The 19837-nt window shown below is 35.4% G+C and overlaps 1 protein-coding gene across 2 annotated transcripts in view; it reads left to right on the top strand.

Moving 5' to 3' along the window:
• ATP9B (ATPase phospholipid transporting 9B (putative)) overlaps positions 1-19837 on the top strand; it is a 154151-nt gene that overhangs the window by 51581 nt on the left and 82733 nt on the right. For both annotated transcript variants that reach the window (XM_032101826.1, XM_032101834.1), the window contains exons 8-9: positions 11243-11337; positions 19397-19477. In XM_032101826.1, coding sequence (XP_031957717.1) covers positions 11243-11337; positions 19397-19477 — 176 coding nt within the window. The remainder of the gene's footprint in view (positions 1-11242; positions 11338-19396; positions 19478-19837) is intronic.

The following is a 19837-nucleotide window of genomic DNA, read 5'->3' on the forward strand; positions in this document are numbered from 1 at the left end:
AATTCTTTGCAAGGTAATGCGGGTTGTACAGTTGCTACATCCGGTATTTTTCAGGCCAGCGTTACATTGTTCTGGTCTGTGCTCATCAGCCCATTTCTCCAGCCTGTCAAGGTTCCCCTGGACGTTTCCCATTGCATAGATCAGTGTTTTGAATTCCACTTATGAAACTGTTCAAAAATGGTGTATTTACTCAGACATAAAATACTAGTTTCAAAGATGTTTATACTTTTGAGAATTGTAGCAAAAAGAGTAATGTCACTTGCATTAAAATTTGTAGTTAAGAGTTTTCAGGATTCCTTACTTGTAATTACTTTAACAACAATGGTATAAGTAAAATGTGGGAATAAAACAGGAAAATAATTTTTAGTTTGAGGCTTTGTAGCAGTTCATTTCTGTAGCAATATAACTCTCAGATGTGATTTTTATTTTAAATGCTAACCACTTAACTGGCATAAACTCTGCAATGCAAGTACAGGCTTAAGTAATCATTCATGCAACTTGATTTTCTGTTAGAAGGAGCTGTGAGTTAACCAGTAAGGGCATACTCCAGAGTCTACCATCTACAACAAAGTCTGCTCATTAAAGAAGTTTTTTTGAAAATGATGAGTTCTTGAGCATTTCTGTACAAAAAGAGAGCATTATGCCACCAAATACGTTTTACTTGTTTAAAAGATCTAGTTTTGTAGATCTTAAAAAGCAAGTATTAGTAGAACATTTATGTCAAAGAATGAAACTCCAAACTCACTGCAAGGAAAAATATAATAAAGGTGATGCTACTACTATCTATTTATTCTGGACAATTAGGAGTAAGTGTTCTACAAATAACTTAATTGTCTGGGCCCCAGCCTGTTCTGGAACTTCAGATATTTGAAAATCAAACCAGAGGAGAAAATGTCAGTTTGGAATTCTGTTGTGCAGCTGATGTCACTTTTTATTTCTTCATAAAGCCAGCTATGGCAGAATAATAAGGCTGAAGGAGTTGCATTTGTCACACATTCTGGAATTTTCTATTATGTTTAGAAAACAAGTGTTCTAAAACTTACCTGTCTGGAAACTAAAATGCTTTGAAAATCTATTGCTATAGAGAATGATAAATGGCTAGAGTTAAGTTTTGCACATACGGCCCGATAAAAGTTTATCTTCAGGGCATGAGTAGCTGCCAACAATCTGTCCAAACTACTTTAATCTGTTTCTCTACTTCAGTTCCTATTCTGGTTTTAGCATTTGATTTAACTCAGGCTTGAAATGTTTTGGTATCTGCTTTAAGCCACGGAGTAATAGTGATTGGATGTGATCAGCTACTTGTTTAAGATATAGTCAGATAGTATGAATGTTATGTGGTGGAAGGAGGAGGTCTCAGCAGGTATTAGGCTCCCAATAGTATTATACTCTCTCTATTAAAACTGTAAAATTACACAGTAAAATATTATTTGAAGACATGATAATATATATCATTCCCTAATCACTTTTATTTTCTGTGCATACTTGTCTGATTAGTACAATACATGTTTCATTAGATTTGCAGCAAAATAAGCATTAACAAAGAAATATTTTAATTTTTTTTTCTATATTTAAAAAAAAAGACTAGTAAGAGTTGAGAAAATTGATCTGTAATTGTGTTAGGCATAGATTAGCCTGTTCCTATTTGCCAGTGATAATGCATTTTTCCAGAAACTCCCAGGGGATTTGGTGGCTTGGCTGGAATAGCAGTTCGAATGTCCCGAAATCCCAAACAATTCCCCCAGTTTGGGAAACAGCGTAGTGAAACTGAAGGTGAGAATCATCAAAGCAGATCCCAGAGGCAGGGCAAGTCAGGCAAATGACTGTATGTATATCAAGAACTGATAGACTGGTTGGTATGTTGTCAAAGGCAAAAATAAAAAAACAAGATCACTCTTGGCAAAAGTAGGGTTCAAGAATTCCTTGTGTAGAAGTTTATAATCTGTTGTCTGTAAAGTATCTGTTCATAAGAGTCATACCATGCATTATGTTTGGGGGTTTTTTTAAGGTACTGTCTCCTTTTTCTTCTTTTAGATTATTGAATTTGGCATGGTTTTATTTTCTTCTCTTACCTGAAGGCTCTACTGGGAAAGCTGTTAGTATTACCTTGATTCTTTGAAGTGATTGGAACAAGTCTCTTGGTGGGCCTCATCTTTAATGTGAAAAAGAAATTTTTGCATAATCTACAAAGTTCTAATTATTAGGTCTAATAATGAGGAGCAATTTGAAGTAGATTCAGAGTTGTCTCGCTAAAAATTTAGAAATGATCCTCAAATCTATCTTAATGCATTCATGAGCAAAGGATGGCTTGCACATGTTCATGTGGGGCTTGAGATGTGTGGCTGGCCGGAGTTGGAATGGAAACTTGCATAGACTTGAAATACCTCAGTCTAGCAGCTCTCTTTCCAGTGATAGAAGACCTAACTTGGAGCAACCTGTCTTGTAAGGAGTATCCAGCTGAGAGGACTGGGTTTTCCATGCAACTGTTGTGGTCCATGTTGCCATGCTGTCACTGCTCTTGTATATATGATGGCTAAATATTAAAATTCCCTAGGGTGTATCACCATGTCCCGCAGCCGTAGGGAGGAGAGGAGAGAAGATCCAGCAGGCAGGAATTGTGCAGCAAGATTGATTTATTTAATTATTTTACAAACTCCTTTATAGACTTTTTTCTTCATAGTCTAATTGGACCAAGGATCAGCCACCCCTTGGGGGTGATTGGCTAAAATCCTAAAACATCCATTGTCAAAATATTTTTCTACTGTACTATAAACAAGGTTTCTCAAGGTTGCAGGTGTTTCATTGTTTATAGAACTCTGCTACTGTCTTCTGTGAGAGAGAAAAGTCTCTCACAGACTTAGAAAATAGCAAGAAAATCCTTGCTAGCAGCATTTTTGTATCCACAGCTAAATGCAATTTAGCTCAAATATTTAACTTCAGCTACAGTTCTGATTGAAGGTTTCCATTTAGCTTTACACAGCCTTCTTCTGTCTGTCAAGTAAAAGGAAATTGGAAAAATTATAAATCCTCTGCTTTTTGCTTTAATGAAGTCCAGTGTTAAATCTTCATAGCTGGGTCTGTTGTTTCTTCCTGGCTCCCAACAGTAAAGGAGAATGTGCTTTTCCCTGCTAAATTTTAATTAAAAAATTATCCTCTTGTTTTTCACATGCCTATTGTAACCTGATGGTTTTGTCAACTCCTTTGACTTGCACTTTTCTGTGTTTAAGCTTTATGAGATACCAAGCCTTTTATTCCTGCTTCTCCTGATTTAGTTAATGGAATGTCCTTCACGTTGATGATTATTGCTGCTGCTAAAATCTTGGAGGCAAAACGTGCTCTCAGTGGATTCTGGTATATTTGGCCATATGCTTTTCTCAGCCTCCTCTGTGAGCTCTGCTTTCATCAAAAGAGGAAATGCTCCTTAAGTCTTCTCTAAGCACTCTTCTTTGAGATGTATATGTATTTTTTGTATTACTGGTCTTTAGAAATACTTAAATGCATTAGGAAGGTTGATGGGGACAGTGAGTTCTGCTGTGCTGTCAGAGCTCTCAAATCATGGAGCTGTTTAGTCACTATTCTTATTTTGTCTGAAAAGTGAGAATTTTTTCAGTGTTCTAAGCATTGTCTATGGCAGACTTTTTGATTTAGTCATTACTCTGAAGACGTAAATAATGCACACCATCTTTTTTCTGTATCACTGGGTTTCTGCAAAAAGAGATTGCTAGTATGCATCAGAAGAATAATGGAGCAAGGTGGTGCATCAAATCCTATTAAATGGAAAAGATTAATGTTTTTGAGTATCCTTCTGTATATCTCAAAATACTATAAATCAGTAAGCTAAAATTTGAGAATGTGAATATGAATGTAGATTTTTTTTTAACTTGAAACATTGTTTGCTATATCTGAGAATTCCATAATGTTTTAATAGAGATAAAAATTCTTAAAGCATACTGAATCAATACTGCAATTCAAAAAAGATGCAATGTGATCAAGCTTGGATTAAAAAACGTCTGAGTTCTTGTCAATAAGGAACTGTGATGAGTTTAAGGGTATCATATTGACTGTGTATTAATACATGGTATCCTATAAGACCATCAGCTGATTGTTTAGAATGTAAATGAAACTGTTGATGGATCCAATGACCGATGGCTTAAATTCCAATTAATCAATTGCTTCATCGGTTTCTTAATTCAGATCAAATATCTCAACTGCACACAGTTCTTCCCTGGTCTTCAGAGAAATTAATGCTTTTAAACTAATTTAATCAGTCTTCTATAAATGTGCATCCTCTGGCATGGTGATGTAGCTTAAATGCTTAGGATGTTTCAGGTGTCTTGCGGTTTTGTTCCCCCTTAGAAGCTATCATAATTGAAAGCTTTTTGTTAGAGTAGTAAATGAAACTCTGTACTCCAATATGTCATCTTGGTGCTGCTATTCACCTTGTCATCTGCTTAAAATTTTCATGCACATAGTCACTTAAGTAATATAAATGATTTAAAAATTAAGCTGTTTGTAAATGATCTGGTGTTAAGTGTTTAAAGTCAGTTTTACTTTTGCTGGGTGCATTCTAGTAACCCATCTCTTTCAATGTTTTTCACTTAAAGCAGAAAGGCTGGTAATATTGCCAGAAAATATAAAGCTGTTTATGACACCGCAGTTCCACGTGCCCTGTTTCCCACTGACCCATCAATTAATTCATCAACACTTGACACAAGCTCTTCACTCTGTCACTTACACCAGTTGATCTTAATTTGATTGCCGTTAAAACCTTCCTTTCCTGGTAACCGTTGTCAATTATACAAAATAAAATCAAGTATTCATAAGTAGTCTGTAATAGGATATAGGTAGACAGATTTAATAATTCAGTTTTGCTGAGGCTTGAAAGGCATTAGTTTTAGCTGTTGTTCTCATTTGTAAAAAATTCATTGGATGCAGCTCTTGAGAGAGAAGGCAGACATAATTTTATTTATTTAGATTTGACAGAGAAGAACCCAGACATGCAGTGATGGTTTAGCATTATCTCTGTTTAAGAATAACTGACAGGAATTCTTATCAGTTACATATTATAGAAAGTAAATGTAATTTACTTTCATGGGTTTTTTTTTTTTACTGGTTTAAGTGCACACATTCTAGGATTGGTTTTTGACGATATCTGTAATGGAGTGTGGAATTCAACCCTGCATTTATGCAGGAAGAACAATACCTTTTCAACACTGGGGTGCCTGGTCTTTAATATGCTTGTAAAATATGCATATTCCTGTACATCTTCTATATACGACTAAATTATAGTTGCTTCCCTCTGATGCATCTTCATTGCAGTATAACATTAAAATGTGCGCTATGGCATATTTGAATTATACCTATAAGTTTACTTTGGTCCTTATTGGCAAGTCAACTTTTTAAGCTTGCCGATAATTGGCAAAAAATTTGCAAGCAGAAATCTATTAATTTTAATTTTTTCTGAGAGAACATTAAATACAGTTTTCAGAACTTCTGTGTTGATTAACTTCTTATACACTGTTTTTCACTGTGTACACTGATGTTTGTAACAAATACCATGTGTGGGTTGAGCGGTAAGACTGTGGAAGGGATTTGAATGTACTTGTGAAATCTAAAAATGGAAATATTTACAAAAATAATTTCACTTGTAAAATGCTGATTAAAAAGGCATAGTCAAAGACAAGATCTGCTCTAAGTGATTGCTCAAAGCAAGAGCAGAAAAAGTGAAGGATAGCAGTGTGGAACTCCTTTTATAATGTGTCATTTACTTTGTCGCTTTTTAATGCTAGTCAGAATGAGTTATTCCTTAGTGGGGTTTTTTTCCTGAATTGAGAATCCTCTTGGATCTCACCTCATGACTTAGAACTGCTTTCTCAGACCCTTCTTCCGGCCAAGAGCTAGGAAATGAAAATTAAGTTTGGACACAGGACAAGTTGGATAGTTAAGTTTGTTATGTCAAAAAAAACCATCTTAATTTCTCATGTTGCTATTTGTCAAGAAACATGGCCAGTCCTGGAAAGCAAGTATTAGCATATTTTAGCTCTAAGTATTAGCATATTTTCCAACCTTCTCTTTGTAAAAACAAAGCCAGTAGACTTCATGATCAAGAAGGAAGCAGAGAGAAAGCTCTTTCTTTTCGTCATGCTACTCTACCTGAACTTTTTTGCTTGCCATTTTCAGTCTGATTTGCACGGAATTTCTGTGAGTCAATGCATGCATTTTGAGGTATTTGGATTCAATTATGCAGTCTAGGATTATTCAAGAGTATTACTGCCTAACAAAGAACATTAGGTCATACTTGTATAAATGGTAGGATGTTCTGTGTCTGCCTGGTTATTTAAGGACACTACTAGGCTACTAAGAAAAGTTTAGTAGTATACAACAGAACAGTCTTTGCCTAAAGCATCTCTGAAAGAAAAATGTCTATGATATGCAGGAATGTATGTAATGTAACAAAGGTTTGATTCTGCAGCAAACGAAATCAACTTCTCCAGGGCAGTTGAGATTTCCTTTCTACATGTATTTCAAATATTAATTCCCAATGTAATTAAGATGACATGATTTTTTTTTCATTACAGCTTTCCGTTAAAATCAGGTGATGCAATTTTACGTTGAATAAATTATTTTACTTTTGTGAAGTAATTGCTCTTAGTCTGTCAATACTTCTATTTTGGATTTCCTGTGTTAAATACACTTTCTATAAAAACTACTTGTTAAACAGACTGAATATTAAGCTAATTGTTTTAAGGAGAAATTATCCATCTTTCTGCTTAACAGAAACAACAACATTTCCAAATCAAATAAAATAGGAACAAATAATTTAATTAATACACACCAAATTTTCTTTTCTGAGTGACTTTCTTAATAAAGCCCAGAAGCTAGAATACATTTAAGAAAATATGTAACATCCCAAGTAATAGCTTGTTTTCAGAAGCCTATTTTATAAACTGTATTTAATACTCTGGAGTATGTATGTAAAAATAAAATTTACGTCCTTGATAGTAACACAAGTTCATATACATTACTATAATTTCAAGAATTTAAAGACATCCACATATAAATAAATTAATGCATAAAATATGATTAGCAAGGTCAGTAGTAAAAAAAAATGTAGATTAGGTTATCTGATGATGGTGCATAGTATTAACTAAGAGAAAGCTTATGATGTAATTGTGTTTTACTTGATTAAGAAGCTTCCCTTTCTGGTTTGGCGAAGAATTTTTTCCCTTTTTTTTTTTCTCTCCTGCACTTTTTTTAAGGTGAAAATAAAACCAGCTTTCTCGAAGGATGATCTGTATTTAGTTTGAGAATTTTTGTTTAGGGCCCTTTTCTTCAGGATTCCTAGAGGCAGGTAGGTCACTGATGCATGTGCACATGTACACCATTCCCAGAAGCATTTGATGCGTACACGTCCTTCAGGTATGTTCTGACTGAAGCCTTAAGTCCAGCACACACTGAGGAAGGAGAATTCTTCCTGCTTACTTGGTATTAACAGTACCTTTGTTTGACAAAGCTAGGCCAGGCATATCATGGCCCTAAATTAGTGCCATCATAGATGAACTTTTTTATCTCTATTTCAAAACACCATAAAAGCTACTGAAATAAACATTGTTTTTCTTCAGCATTCTACTAGCACATAAAATAGCTGTAACGAAAGATATTTTTATCCATAACATCTCAAACATAAGTAGGAAGTCTGTTAATTATATCAATGTATCCTTATAATGTGAAGTTACATAGTTATTTCAAGTTCTTAAAATTATTTTCATCTTTTGTATTGAGGGGCGGTTTTTCCATGGAAAAGCAACCTTAGGGTAAATTCTGGACAGGACTCAAATAACTGAGCTCTTGCTAAACCAGCAAACCAGAATTGTAGTCCCAGGACTTTCCTAAGCATTCAAGTTTGAAAGTTTCAACTGAAATGGTTTCAAAAATCAGTTTAGTTGCTACTTGGGCAGCACCTTGCATGCACTTGCTCTACAGTGATTTCTGACTGTCTTCAGCTGATTAGGCTAAATAAATATTACATACCTGTAAAGTAGTTTAAATGTGCTTATGAAGTTTGCACCACTTTTGATTAATGATTAAGCTATTTAGGCCCAGTGGAATTTCCTTGAATCAACCTTAAATTCTAATTCAGATAATTCCAAAATTTTCACTTGAATGATGGAAATAAGTCAGATGTTCACAATGTACAACTTTGTCTACTAATTTTGAACAACTGTATAGTTATGGGAAATGAGCATCTGAGTCCCTCGCTGTATAAAGTAAAAGTTTTAATTTTGTGCATTTTTTTTTATACATAGCCTTATGAAAATTTCTCATGTCCAGTGTGTAATTAAATTTTTCTTTTTCTTTTTTAGTTTTTTCTTTTTGTAAACAGCTACTTTTGATTGGTAAATACTTAAAATGCTTAATGGTGTGTCCTTAAAGGAGCACAAACGTTAAAAAATTTCATTCTGTGTGTGCTGTAAAATAATTGTCAGGTTCAAGAGTTATTTCTGTATTCAGAAGGAATGCAGCTCCTGACATGTATAGATCATTTGGAGATTTCTTTTTTTTCTGGCAAGTCATATTCAGGTTAGAAATGTTAAAGAGGTTTTTAACACTGGCCTAAAGCATTCTGCTGAAGTATGTAACATGATTTTTACAACTTTTTTGTGGGGGTTTTTTGGTTTTAATTTTGTGACTGGGGGAGGAGGGTGCAATGCTTCCAAGCATTTTAAAATGAAAAAATGAGAATACTTTTTTTTTTCAAAAGACTCTAAATTTTAGAAGTTTTGTGTACTGCTGACTCAAATACTTCTCAAAGTTAAGCTACATGTGGCTTCCACAGAATACACAGTGGGGAATATTTAGTTTTACAAAAATTCAAGGTTTTTGGTAGGGGTGAAGAGTTGTTTTTATACTTTCTAATTACATATTTAATCTTCCATGTTTATAGCTTAGTTAAGCCAAGTTATTTTAGAGAATAAGTAAAATTACTTAGTCAAATCTACTGCAATATTTGAGGTAGAGAAGAGGATTGTATTGTTTCGGTTTTGCTTTTGTGATCACTATTGAAAGCTGACTTGGCAGAAAGCAGTCCCTTTTTCTGGATAAAAGGGAAACAGGCTATGAGATAAGTTATTGATGAAATTAACTGCTGAAGTGAAGAGGAAATGCAGCTGGCCAATACATGTCATAGTGTGAGCTCTATTAAATGAATATATGTGCAGTCAACCATTCACAGCAGCCACACTGGTCTTGAACTGCATTGATCTATAGTATAATTCTAAATGAAATTGATGCAAGAGAGCAACCATTGACAGCAAGGGTAAAGAGAACCATGAAATGTCTTGTACAAGAAAAGTATGATGGAGAGTAGGCTCATCTATGCCATGGACAGAAAGTGCAGTGATATCATGGTATTTCTAGGTGTTCCTAGGTACTTCACACTTCATTATAATGCAATGGATGTCACTGACTCTTCAAAAAGTGCTTCATAGTATTTTATTTCTAGAAGAAAATCCATAAAGAATTCTGTTAAGAATTTAAAACCAGCTTTTCAAGAACTTCAGACACAGCTTTGTAGCTTGCATCTCTGAGCTCTGGGTGAAATTTAGTTGTGATAATGTTTTCTGAGAGCTGTTTATATTAACATTTAAAGGTTTGTTTATTTACAATGCACTTAATATAAATATAGCTGTTACATGAAAGAAGCTTTCATGTAAAGAAGCTTTCATGTAACAGCTATATTTATATTAAGATTACATGTTACATCTAAGATCCTTTCGAGTCTGTTGTGCAAAAATGCTACCTTTTAGTCAGATACAATTTCAGGTGACTTCTCTCTCATGCATGTCCTTTCAGATGGTTAGCTCATGAAACTGCTTAATTTGCAGGCTTTGATGGATAAACCATTATGTTCTGTTAGACTTTACTTACACCAGGGTCCACGTGTCCTATAGAATAATCTCCCTCTTAATTTATGTTCACTGGTAGGTACCCTTTCTTGACATACTGCCTTGACACATTCTAGCAGACTCTCTTCTTGTCTGTCATAAGACTCAAACCTGGATAAACTCCTTTGCAGTGTTTCCTTCCACTTAATTGCTACCACATCACTTCTAGGGGTAAAATTACTTCCTTAGTTTTTATTGGATTGGTTGAAATACAGAAGGAAATATGGGTGTGTTTATATACATGTCTGTTGAAATTTATGAATAACTTATAAAATCTATTCTTTTCATACCCATAGCACCCAGTAACAATAGTGTATACTGTTGTTTAGCTGTAGTATAAAGGAAATTGTAAATACTACTTCAGAAATATTTAAGGCTTCTCTAGTGTAGCAATTGTGAAGAGTGTTGCTAAGATTTTACCACCTTTTTAAAAGGAATGGTAGTTAATTTTGTATTTTTTAATAGATTTGCAATGCTTCTGTGTGGTCTTTTTTGCATCTTGAATTAATAATGTATGTAATACTACAGACTTGACAGTATCAAACTAGTTATGGGGGTGAGGGGAGGTTCTGCAGTGGTCTCTGTTTTCTGTTCCTTCAATACTGGTCTTCTGTCTGTACAGCACACTGATTCTCTTCAGTGTATGTCAGTCTGTATCTTGAGCTTCCCTCATATCTTAAGTACTTTGCATGTGTCGACAGGTTTCTTTAGTCTTGGATCACTGATTGTTGCAGATGATTCAAAATTACTTATTTTAAGTATAGTACATTCAGATCCACATTGTTTTGAATGCTGTCCATGTTAAGGACTTATTTACATTTTTTTTTCAGAGAAGCCAGGAGACAATAAGCAATGAAAGTTTGTGATGTCATACCAGCAAGGAGAAAAAAAATCACAGGCATCAGTTAATTATTCTGTTGTGTTGGAATTGTACAAGTGACAGAATTGCATGAAGAAATAAAACTAAACCTATTTCAACTCCAGTTGGAGTTGTATCTCATGATGATAACATTTGAAATCCTGTTTAGAAACTTTGAAGAGACCTGTAAAATAGAAGCTACCTCCATTCATAAACAGACATATTGTTAATTTTATTGGAAAAACTAGTAAATTGTGTGATATCTAAACCATTCCTGGAAGAAAGCACACAAACACTCCAAAATACAAATCCTTTTATACGTTGCACATTTATTTAAAAATGTTTGTAAATTGTGTTGTTTTCACGCTTCTAAATGTTTTAACCCAAACTGAATTTTTGAAATTAAAATAATAATTTGATGTCTCTTTGTAACTTCAAGGTTCATGTTTCATTCGAACTGACCAGCTGGATGGAGAAACAGACTGGAAACTGAAGGTTGCTGTCAGTTGCACACAAAGATTGCCAGCTTTGGGGGTAAGCATTCTCTTTGCTTTTAAGTTATCTTCTATATGTTCATATATTTATCTGTTATCTAAAAGATTGTTACAGTTACTTAAGTATTGAAAAATACCTGTTACCGGCGCCTTAGTTTTTACAATAAATAAGACAACAGATATTTCACTGGATGCTGAACAAGAAGTTGGTTACACAAATATTTCAGGTTTTCCAACTGAAAAGAAACTGAGTCAGAATTGGATTTTTATCTTTTAACTTAGTGGTTCTCGGTGTTGTCCACACTGAGATTCACACACTCTAGAAGCAAATCACAGTTACAGTGTTTTCAACCAAGTGTTAGACTGCAAGTGCAAACTATTCTTGTCTCAGGAGCCATTGCTTTAATCACTTACTTGTGAGCTTGGGAAACAATAGTCTGCTCCTGGAAGGTGAAGTGCTTTTTGTTGTCAGCATTCTTTCTGGTCTGACTAGGAGCAATGTGCAGGTTCTTGCAAGCAGGGCTCTCTAAGAGTGGCCTGAATGTGGGTATCTTTTGAGTGCATATATGTGTTGTGTCACAAGTAAATCTAAAATCATGAAAAGGGACACAGGTGTGTGTGCATGTATATATACACATCCAAAATAGACACATACCTACAAAAGCAAATGTAAAATTGTATAAAAGTCTCCTTTACAAGAAGCTGAATTATTTCCCTTGCACTGGGAAAGCTTGCTGTTACACAACACTGGCAAGTTGGCTTGGTATTCGGAGATCTCCTTTGACAACATATTCAATTGACAAGCTTGTGGAAATTTACCTCTACAGAATTTCTGGTGTTTTGACACTAAATCTTTTAGGTGTTTTATTAAAGGCAAATATACCTTGAGTGGACTGTTTATATTGCATCTCAATAGGAAAAGTATTAGATTATGTGCCAGATCTTAGCAGGTCTTCTGCAGTTACACTTCCAGAAATTGAGTTGCTGCCACACTCATATTAGCAAAAAGGAGAGGTTTTTTCCTGTGTTCATATTCTCTGACTATTGGTTTCACAAGTGACAGGAGAAGGAAAAAGTAGTTACATTGCACTTTAGAGGATTGAGAACAAGGCTTGGAACTAAAGGTTGGTCATGCCAAACAGAGATGCCAAGTTAGGCTTCAGGTCATGAGTTCTGGTCCAAGAACAGACTTTAACAAATATTCTGTAACCTGCAGTTTGGTATTTGTAATAAGGCTTTTCTTGTAGTTCTTAACATTTAATCATGGCCTTCTCATGTTCTCTCATTAAAAGAAAATCATATACAAATTCGAGACAGATGCAATGTGTTTGACTAAAATACAGTCAACTTTCTATCTTGCTTTTATTTATTTATTTTTAATTTAGTAGTACTTTTCCAACGGTTACACATGTTCAATTTTGCTGTTATGTTTTGTTTGTCTTTTTTTTGAAAACATCACTGACCACAGTTGCAAATACTGTGCAAAGCACTGCCTCAGAGTTTTATTTGCTGGTTATAATTTTGATGTTTTGAGATTAGACAGTTTGGTGTACTGAGGCTGATGAAATCTGGAGAAAGTTACAATGCAGAGGCTTCTCTGCCCTATCCTTTGGAAAAGAAAAAAACCTTTTTCATTAACTTTTTTTTTCCTAAAAAATCCAACTCCATGTTTGAAGTTTTTCCCTTCTTGTTAGGAAGAAAGTATGGAATTAGCTTTCTAGCTTTCATGTTAGGTGGAGCATGAAGGTTTTGTACTGTAATTTTTATATTATGTTCTTTGATTTTTATTTTTTTTTAAACAATTATCAATAGACTTGACAAAGCATTAAGCGTCTATGGAGATAATACAAAATTATGGTTAAATCTGTGCAGTATGATTTGGAGAACTAAATGATTGTACTTTTTTAGACTGGTAAATCAGAAGTGGTTGAAGTTGGGATGTCTGCATTTGAGTGGTGGGACGTGCAGCCTCGTTGTCTTGCAGACATGAAGGTTCGCTTCAGATGGTGGTTGTTTTGGGTGTGAAGGGGAGTGAAGGCAAGATATCACCAGGAAATTATTTGTGCATCTTAGAAACAATATAGAGGAGTCAACTCTACAATATAATAACCATTTCTTCCTTAGTTGTTTCCACTTAGAGCTGTTAACCTCACTCTAACTGATTTGGGCTTCTTGCAAGATCTTTATATTCTCCCTCTTGAGCTGTAGGTGATAACCTGAGTTGTATCATAAGTGCGGTTAATCAGGAGCTGCTTCCACTTAACACGTGTTTCCTGGCTACCAGCAGCATATGAAAGCCACCAAGCAGTTGATGTGCCTCTGCCCTTTCTCACACCACTCAGTTATGGGTGCTTACCCTTGCTAGACAAGGCTTTGTTTGCATTAAGCTGACATTTCATCCTGAAGTAACTGACGCTGGGTGTAATACTTCCTGCCAACTAAACTAAAATACTTCGAAACTTCTGTTCTATGGGGTTTGGTCAAACCACTTACACTTAGTGGTTCTTTATTGAGCTCATTTTAAATGGCTGCTCGCAGCAAGTCTTAGACTGTTTGCAGTGCTCATGTTATACATCTACTTCGCTCCTAAGCCCCATCTGTCTGTGACTTACGTTGGTGGAATGGTAGCCTAATGCACCCAAATGTAAATGGTTTTTAAAGGGTTCTCATATTTGTCACAGAAAACAATGCTCAGTGCCTATCGCAGAATACTATTTCCACTCCTGTGGAAAAGCACATTGGTAATTCTTAGATTTCTGCAAAGACACTTTTACCTTTACTCAAATGACAGTGATATGCAGGAATATCAGTCATGTAAAGAAACTCTGTGGATAGACAACTTCAGAGATTGGTATGGAGGTCTAAGCAAGCTATGAATATCAAACTAACAAAAAATAGCATTATGAAATTGTTTTACTGTAAGCATAAATTTTGTGCTTTATAATAGAGTCAATAAGCTATATTTTTATGTGGGCCCTACAAGAAGTCAAAATGCAGTGTCCAGAATTATGTCTTTATAGTTACACGGTTGGGTTCCTTTCCTGTACAGCATGCCAGGCGGATCGTGCAGCGCCCCGTCCCGCTGCAGTGTCCGGCAGAGCGGCCCGCGTGCCGCTGCGTGCCCGGAGCAGCCGTGGGGCGCTCGGCGCTCCCGCCGCGCCCGCTCCTAACCCGGCCCTGAGGGCCGCGGGGCCCGGGCCGCACCTGCCGCTCGCCGCCTCCGCGCCGGGACCCGGTCCTCGCAGCTCGCTGCGGGAGTTCGGGACGGCGACACAATCCCCGGCTCCCAAGGTTAAATCCCTGTGGCCATGTGATGAGCCAGCACCCGGCTGCTTCTCCCCGGCAGAACCCGTGCCAACCGGGGCAGCGGGGCACAGTCCCTGCGGCTCTGCTCTCTCTGCCCCTGGGCTAACGTTTCGGGGTGTTGCCGGGTGGATCACAGTATTCCAGAGACTCATCACACGTGCCTGCCACAGTGGCTTCTCTACAGTGGCTTCTCCACGAGTGCGTGATGCACTTTCAAAGCTGAGACTCACAGTTCATACTTCCATATTGAAATATATTTTTAATAATTAAAAAATATAATTTATGCAAATTGAACATAAAATAGACTATGAACAGTTAGCTGTTGTGTTGGATAGAATATACTCTCTGTAATTGTCCCTCATTTTGATTTCTTTAGGTGTAAAAACATAGTCATTAAGGTTGGAAAAGACCTCTAAGATTGTTGAATCCGGTGAACAGCCCCACTGTGTTCACCACTAAACTGTGTCCCCAAGTGCCACATCCACATGCCTTTTGAACACTTTTGAACACACAGCCTGACCACACTTTCTGTGAAGAAATTTTTTTTCTAAGATCTAATCTAAACCTCCCCTGGAACAACTTGGGGCCATTTCCTCTGCTCCTGTCACTTGTTACCTGGGGGAAGAGACTGACCCCCACCTTGCTACAACCTCCTTTCAGGTAGGAGAGTGAGTATCTTGTGTTGGCATGATCTGTCAGCCGTGTCAACAGAGCAGCACTGTAATCCTAGCCACTGTGACACCCAAAACAAATCTGCAGACCTTCAGAGCTTTTCTTAAAGAACGGATGACACCACCAAGACAATCGGTACAGATTTCATTGTCTTTCTAAAGCACTTAATGTGATCAGAGAATTAAAATTTCAGCAAGTCACTTAATGATGGCTGAGCAGCAAATATGGTAACACCTAGATTAGGTTTCTTGCAGTTTCATAGTACTAGGTGGGACAGTTCTGGCAATACATGAGTTCTGAGGCATTTTTCTTTACCTTGTGTGATCAGCTGTATTTATTAACAGCAGTGAGGTCACTGTAATTTTAAATAAATGGTGACTTGCTGATTTATATCAGAAGATCCATACAGCAGTAAACAATACCATTTACATTTAATTAGTTTTATTGAACCAAAGGCAATTTTATTTGCAATGAACTGCATGTTATGATTAAGAATGTATTTTAATGATCTTTAAGTAAGGTGAACAAATGTTGCCCTTGACCTAATAGAGGAGATTTTTCTATGTTATTGATAACTGTGGTGATTTTTAAATTGTGACATGCAAAAGAGAATGTTTTCTTTATTGTACCATCACAAAGTCATTTTCTGACTTGCAGTGTAGAAGGATGAAATGCATTCTTCTCAATTATTATTTTCAAGTATGAGATAATTAAATACATATCAGTTTTTTAAGAAAAATCTCATCTACTGTTATATAAGAATAATTTTTTTACTTTAGATTCAAGCCTTTCATGTAGGTTTTTTTAAATCTAGAACTGTTAAAATCCCCACCCAAATGTGTTTTTTGTCTTGACTAAGAAAATAACTAAGGTCATTTGCCCTTATTGCATCCTAAAAGAGATGTAATTTTAGATGTAGAATACTGTTTCCATTGAAGGTATCAGTAGAACGATTTGACTTCAGTGAATCAGCAGCTCAATGTATTAGTATGAAAATAAGTCTTTATTGAAGCTGAGTTTCACAAATCCCCCATTAGTGAAATCATTAATAAAAAGTAGTTGCCTTTTATAAAAATAATAGAATCAAATCCTTTGTTTAAGGTAATTTCCCTTTCCCCTGCTTTTATATAAGGGAAAGCAATGACATAACCTAACAAGGTAAAATTTTTCTTGCCAATTGACCAGAAATGATATTTACATGTACTGTTGCTTACAAATCTTGATGTCTTCCTCTTAAAGTCACCCTCATGACTTCTTTCAAGACATTGAGAGGAGAAATTCACAGCTTCCATACTGGAAAAGCAGCACTCGGTGAAGAAACACCTTTGTATTACAGTAACCTTTGCTGGTTGTTGAATGGAGTACATAGAAAATTTGTCTTCTGTAACTGTATCATTCTTCAAGTTTTTGTGTCTTTACCTTGTATTATAAAACTACTGTACTTTATTGGCCTGAGAATGGTGTCCATTTGGAGTACAGAACACTTGGCTACAGAAAATAAGAATCTTTAACTCTTTTCTTTACCCTATTAATGAAAAAAGTACTTCAGAAGTCTACTGAGCACAAGTAATATGGTTTTATGTCTTTCTGGTACTCATTAATGAAATGCCAATGGGCTAACACCCTAGATTTCCCCCAGAGCATCATTATTTTTAGTTTTAGGAAAAAAATCCCACACACTTCTGGAATACTATGTGAGTTGTAGCTTGTAGCATTTCAGAGTAATGCAAATAATGGTCAGGGAATGTGCAGATCTCAATTTTTCACAAAGATAAGTAAGTTTGTTTCAGAGTTGAAATTCAAAAAGGAAAAAAAGGAAAACACAAAAATTTAGGTGTTAAATCAGAAATACAAAAGGGGAACTAAAACATAAAAAGATACCAAAGGAGTGTGGTAGATAGAAATTTTTACATTTGAAATGTAACAAAGGACAACATCACAGTAGAAAAAAATAGAAAGATTAGAAACCAGAAAAATACATTACTGTACAAATGCCAATTTACTTTAAAAAGGTGGATATTTCTGCTTTCTTTTATTTTAATTTTGCTTCCCACTAAGGCGTTCTTTGGAAAGAGAGAAGTTGACGCATTTCACTAGCAGTTTTTATTGTATGAGTATGTGTGTGGTATTAGTTTTCTTCTGTGCTATCCGCTACTGAGAGACTCTTTATTTTTCTTTGCATAATAAAACACATAATAGCTTGGATTAGCTAAATTGTAGGTGATAACAGATTGGAAAGAAGTGAATGATGAAGATATAGGACACTACATGTGTATTAGTTTCATATGAATTATTTCTCGTGAACCTGTTGAAAGTACGTTGGAAGAACAAGGATGCAATGAATGAACTTTGTGTGAAAGATTTCAATAAGTGCCTAGTGCTTTAAGATAAAGATAATTTGTGAGATTCAATGTTCAGATTTCATTCATGTTTTTAAAACCATATGAAATATAAAGTGTGTGTGTTTTTTGCAAGCTATGAGAGAGTTCTTGTCTGCAGAGTATAAATATAAATGCATTATTTATAGAGCTACACATTTTTAAACTAAAGTCAAACATATTTCATAAATGTACATTAGATTTTAAGAAAACATTCATTTTGATAAGGAAAAACAAAAAAATAGTGATATTCATCAATCTAGCTATTGTATCAGAGAAACTGAATGATATAAATATGTTGGGCTTTACGACATTAACACAGGTGGATAACTGCACCTTTAGTTAATTTTTGTACTGTTCAAATTGTGAAACATTCTTACATTCAAAATTATGGGGAAAAAATAATGGCCTACTTTTAAAAGTAACATTTGAGCCAAGATGTGATTATATGTCCATGAAAGAGGCTGTGAAATTAATTCTGCTTTTGAAGGCAGCACATTCTAGCTAGCATGAACAGGGTATTGTACCTGTGTAATTTGGTCCCCAGAGATGGTGTTTGATTAGCCTTTTGCAATATTCGTCTAGTAATAAAGGATGGAGATAACCCAAATAATTAGGTACTACATACAGTGGGAAGGTGTGCAACCTTGCATTTGATCAGAGGTTAGAATTCTTGGGTCGACTTGGACTTGGTATCAAGCATCTGCTCCTCTCCAGAGTAGGAATTGGGTTGTTGTGGATCCATGCATGAATGGTCAACTCCTCTTGAAATCTCTTAGCTGCTGTTGGTCCTGACCATCTAAAAAGCAGCAAAAAGTTTGGTTTTGTGATTGAAAAAAGTTCTTTGTATCAGGGTTTTAGTCTGTAGTATTCTTTCTGTGGAAGGTGGATGTTTTAGAACAATTATCTGGTGAAATAATTGTTTCAGAATTTTAAGGTGAACCTCCCTGGCCCTCTAGGGACAGCTCTTAGGATCTAACACTCCTCAGATTTATCACTTTTTTGTTGTTGTTTATACTATACTGCCATCTATTTATAGAGTAGTATCTTAGGAGTTTCCTATTCTTCTTAGTTTTAGGATAGGAACATCCATGGATTGTTTGCTGTCATGAGTAGTGGTACCACATATATTAGATCAAATTTTATCAGAATAGTTTTGATGTATACCTGACTTTAAACATTTGAATAATCCTGTTGATGTAGCCAGGCTTTCCTGAAGCTGATGGGGTTTTCTTATGGAGTTTTCACAGAGGTGCTAGAGCATTGAAGAGAACTTGAATCAATTTCATTGTTTCCTCTTATACTCAGTTGGCTTTGTCCTTGCTGGAAAAGTTCTTTTTTTTCCAGTTTCATTAAAAAAACCCAACCAACAAACAAACCATCCCTTCTCCCTCCCCCACTTTATCTTTAAAAGAACAAACATCTGGAAAATATTTTAAGATTACACTATTATTAATTAAAATGGGGTTGTTAAAAGAAAACAAATTAGATAAAATATATAAGTCATGTTATGAATGTAAACCAGTTTACTTTGAACTATCAACACATTTAGGATATCAACTTGAATCTGATTCCTCTATAGCAAGATGTACTGGAAAAAAACACCATGTTTCTTAGTTGGGTAAAAGTGTGTGACCTTAGTTTCAGGTGGGTTGGTGGGGGTCATAAACTGGAATCTTTACCAGGTCTTCAAAATACATTATTATATTTAAGTAATACTAAGTAGATTTATCTGTTTTACAGGATCTCTTTTCAATCAATGCTTATGTTTATGCTCAGAAGCCACAGCTGGATATCCACAGTTTTGAGGGTACCTTCACACGGGTAAGGAGTGTATGTAAATACAGTTCTACTTCCCTATTTAGTACCTCAGTGTACGTGAAATGTACACTTAGTGTCAACATTGTATCAGATCTTTCCTTGGCTTTACAGCATTATTTTTTCCTTTTTTCCTGCCATGACAATACTTCATATAGAAGATATCCTGTTAAACATGTATTGCAGAAAGCTAATGCATAAGGAATATCTGAAAAAATCAGAATTGGAGAGTTGAATATTTGTTGGTTGACATCACTTTAATCTTTTTATGTGAAACTCTTTGTGAACAGTATACTTTGTTTCCAGGCATCTAATGTATTGTTCATATGTCAAAAACTGACAAGTTGAATAACAGTAGCCTGAGAC

Source organism: Corvus moneduloides, chromosome 1 (assembly GCF_009650955.1).
Source record: "Corvus moneduloides isolate bCorMon1 chromosome 1, bCorMon1.pri, whole genome shotgun sequence".
NCBI lineage: Eukaryota > Metazoa > Chordata > Aves > Passeriformes > Corvidae > Corvus > Corvus moneduloides.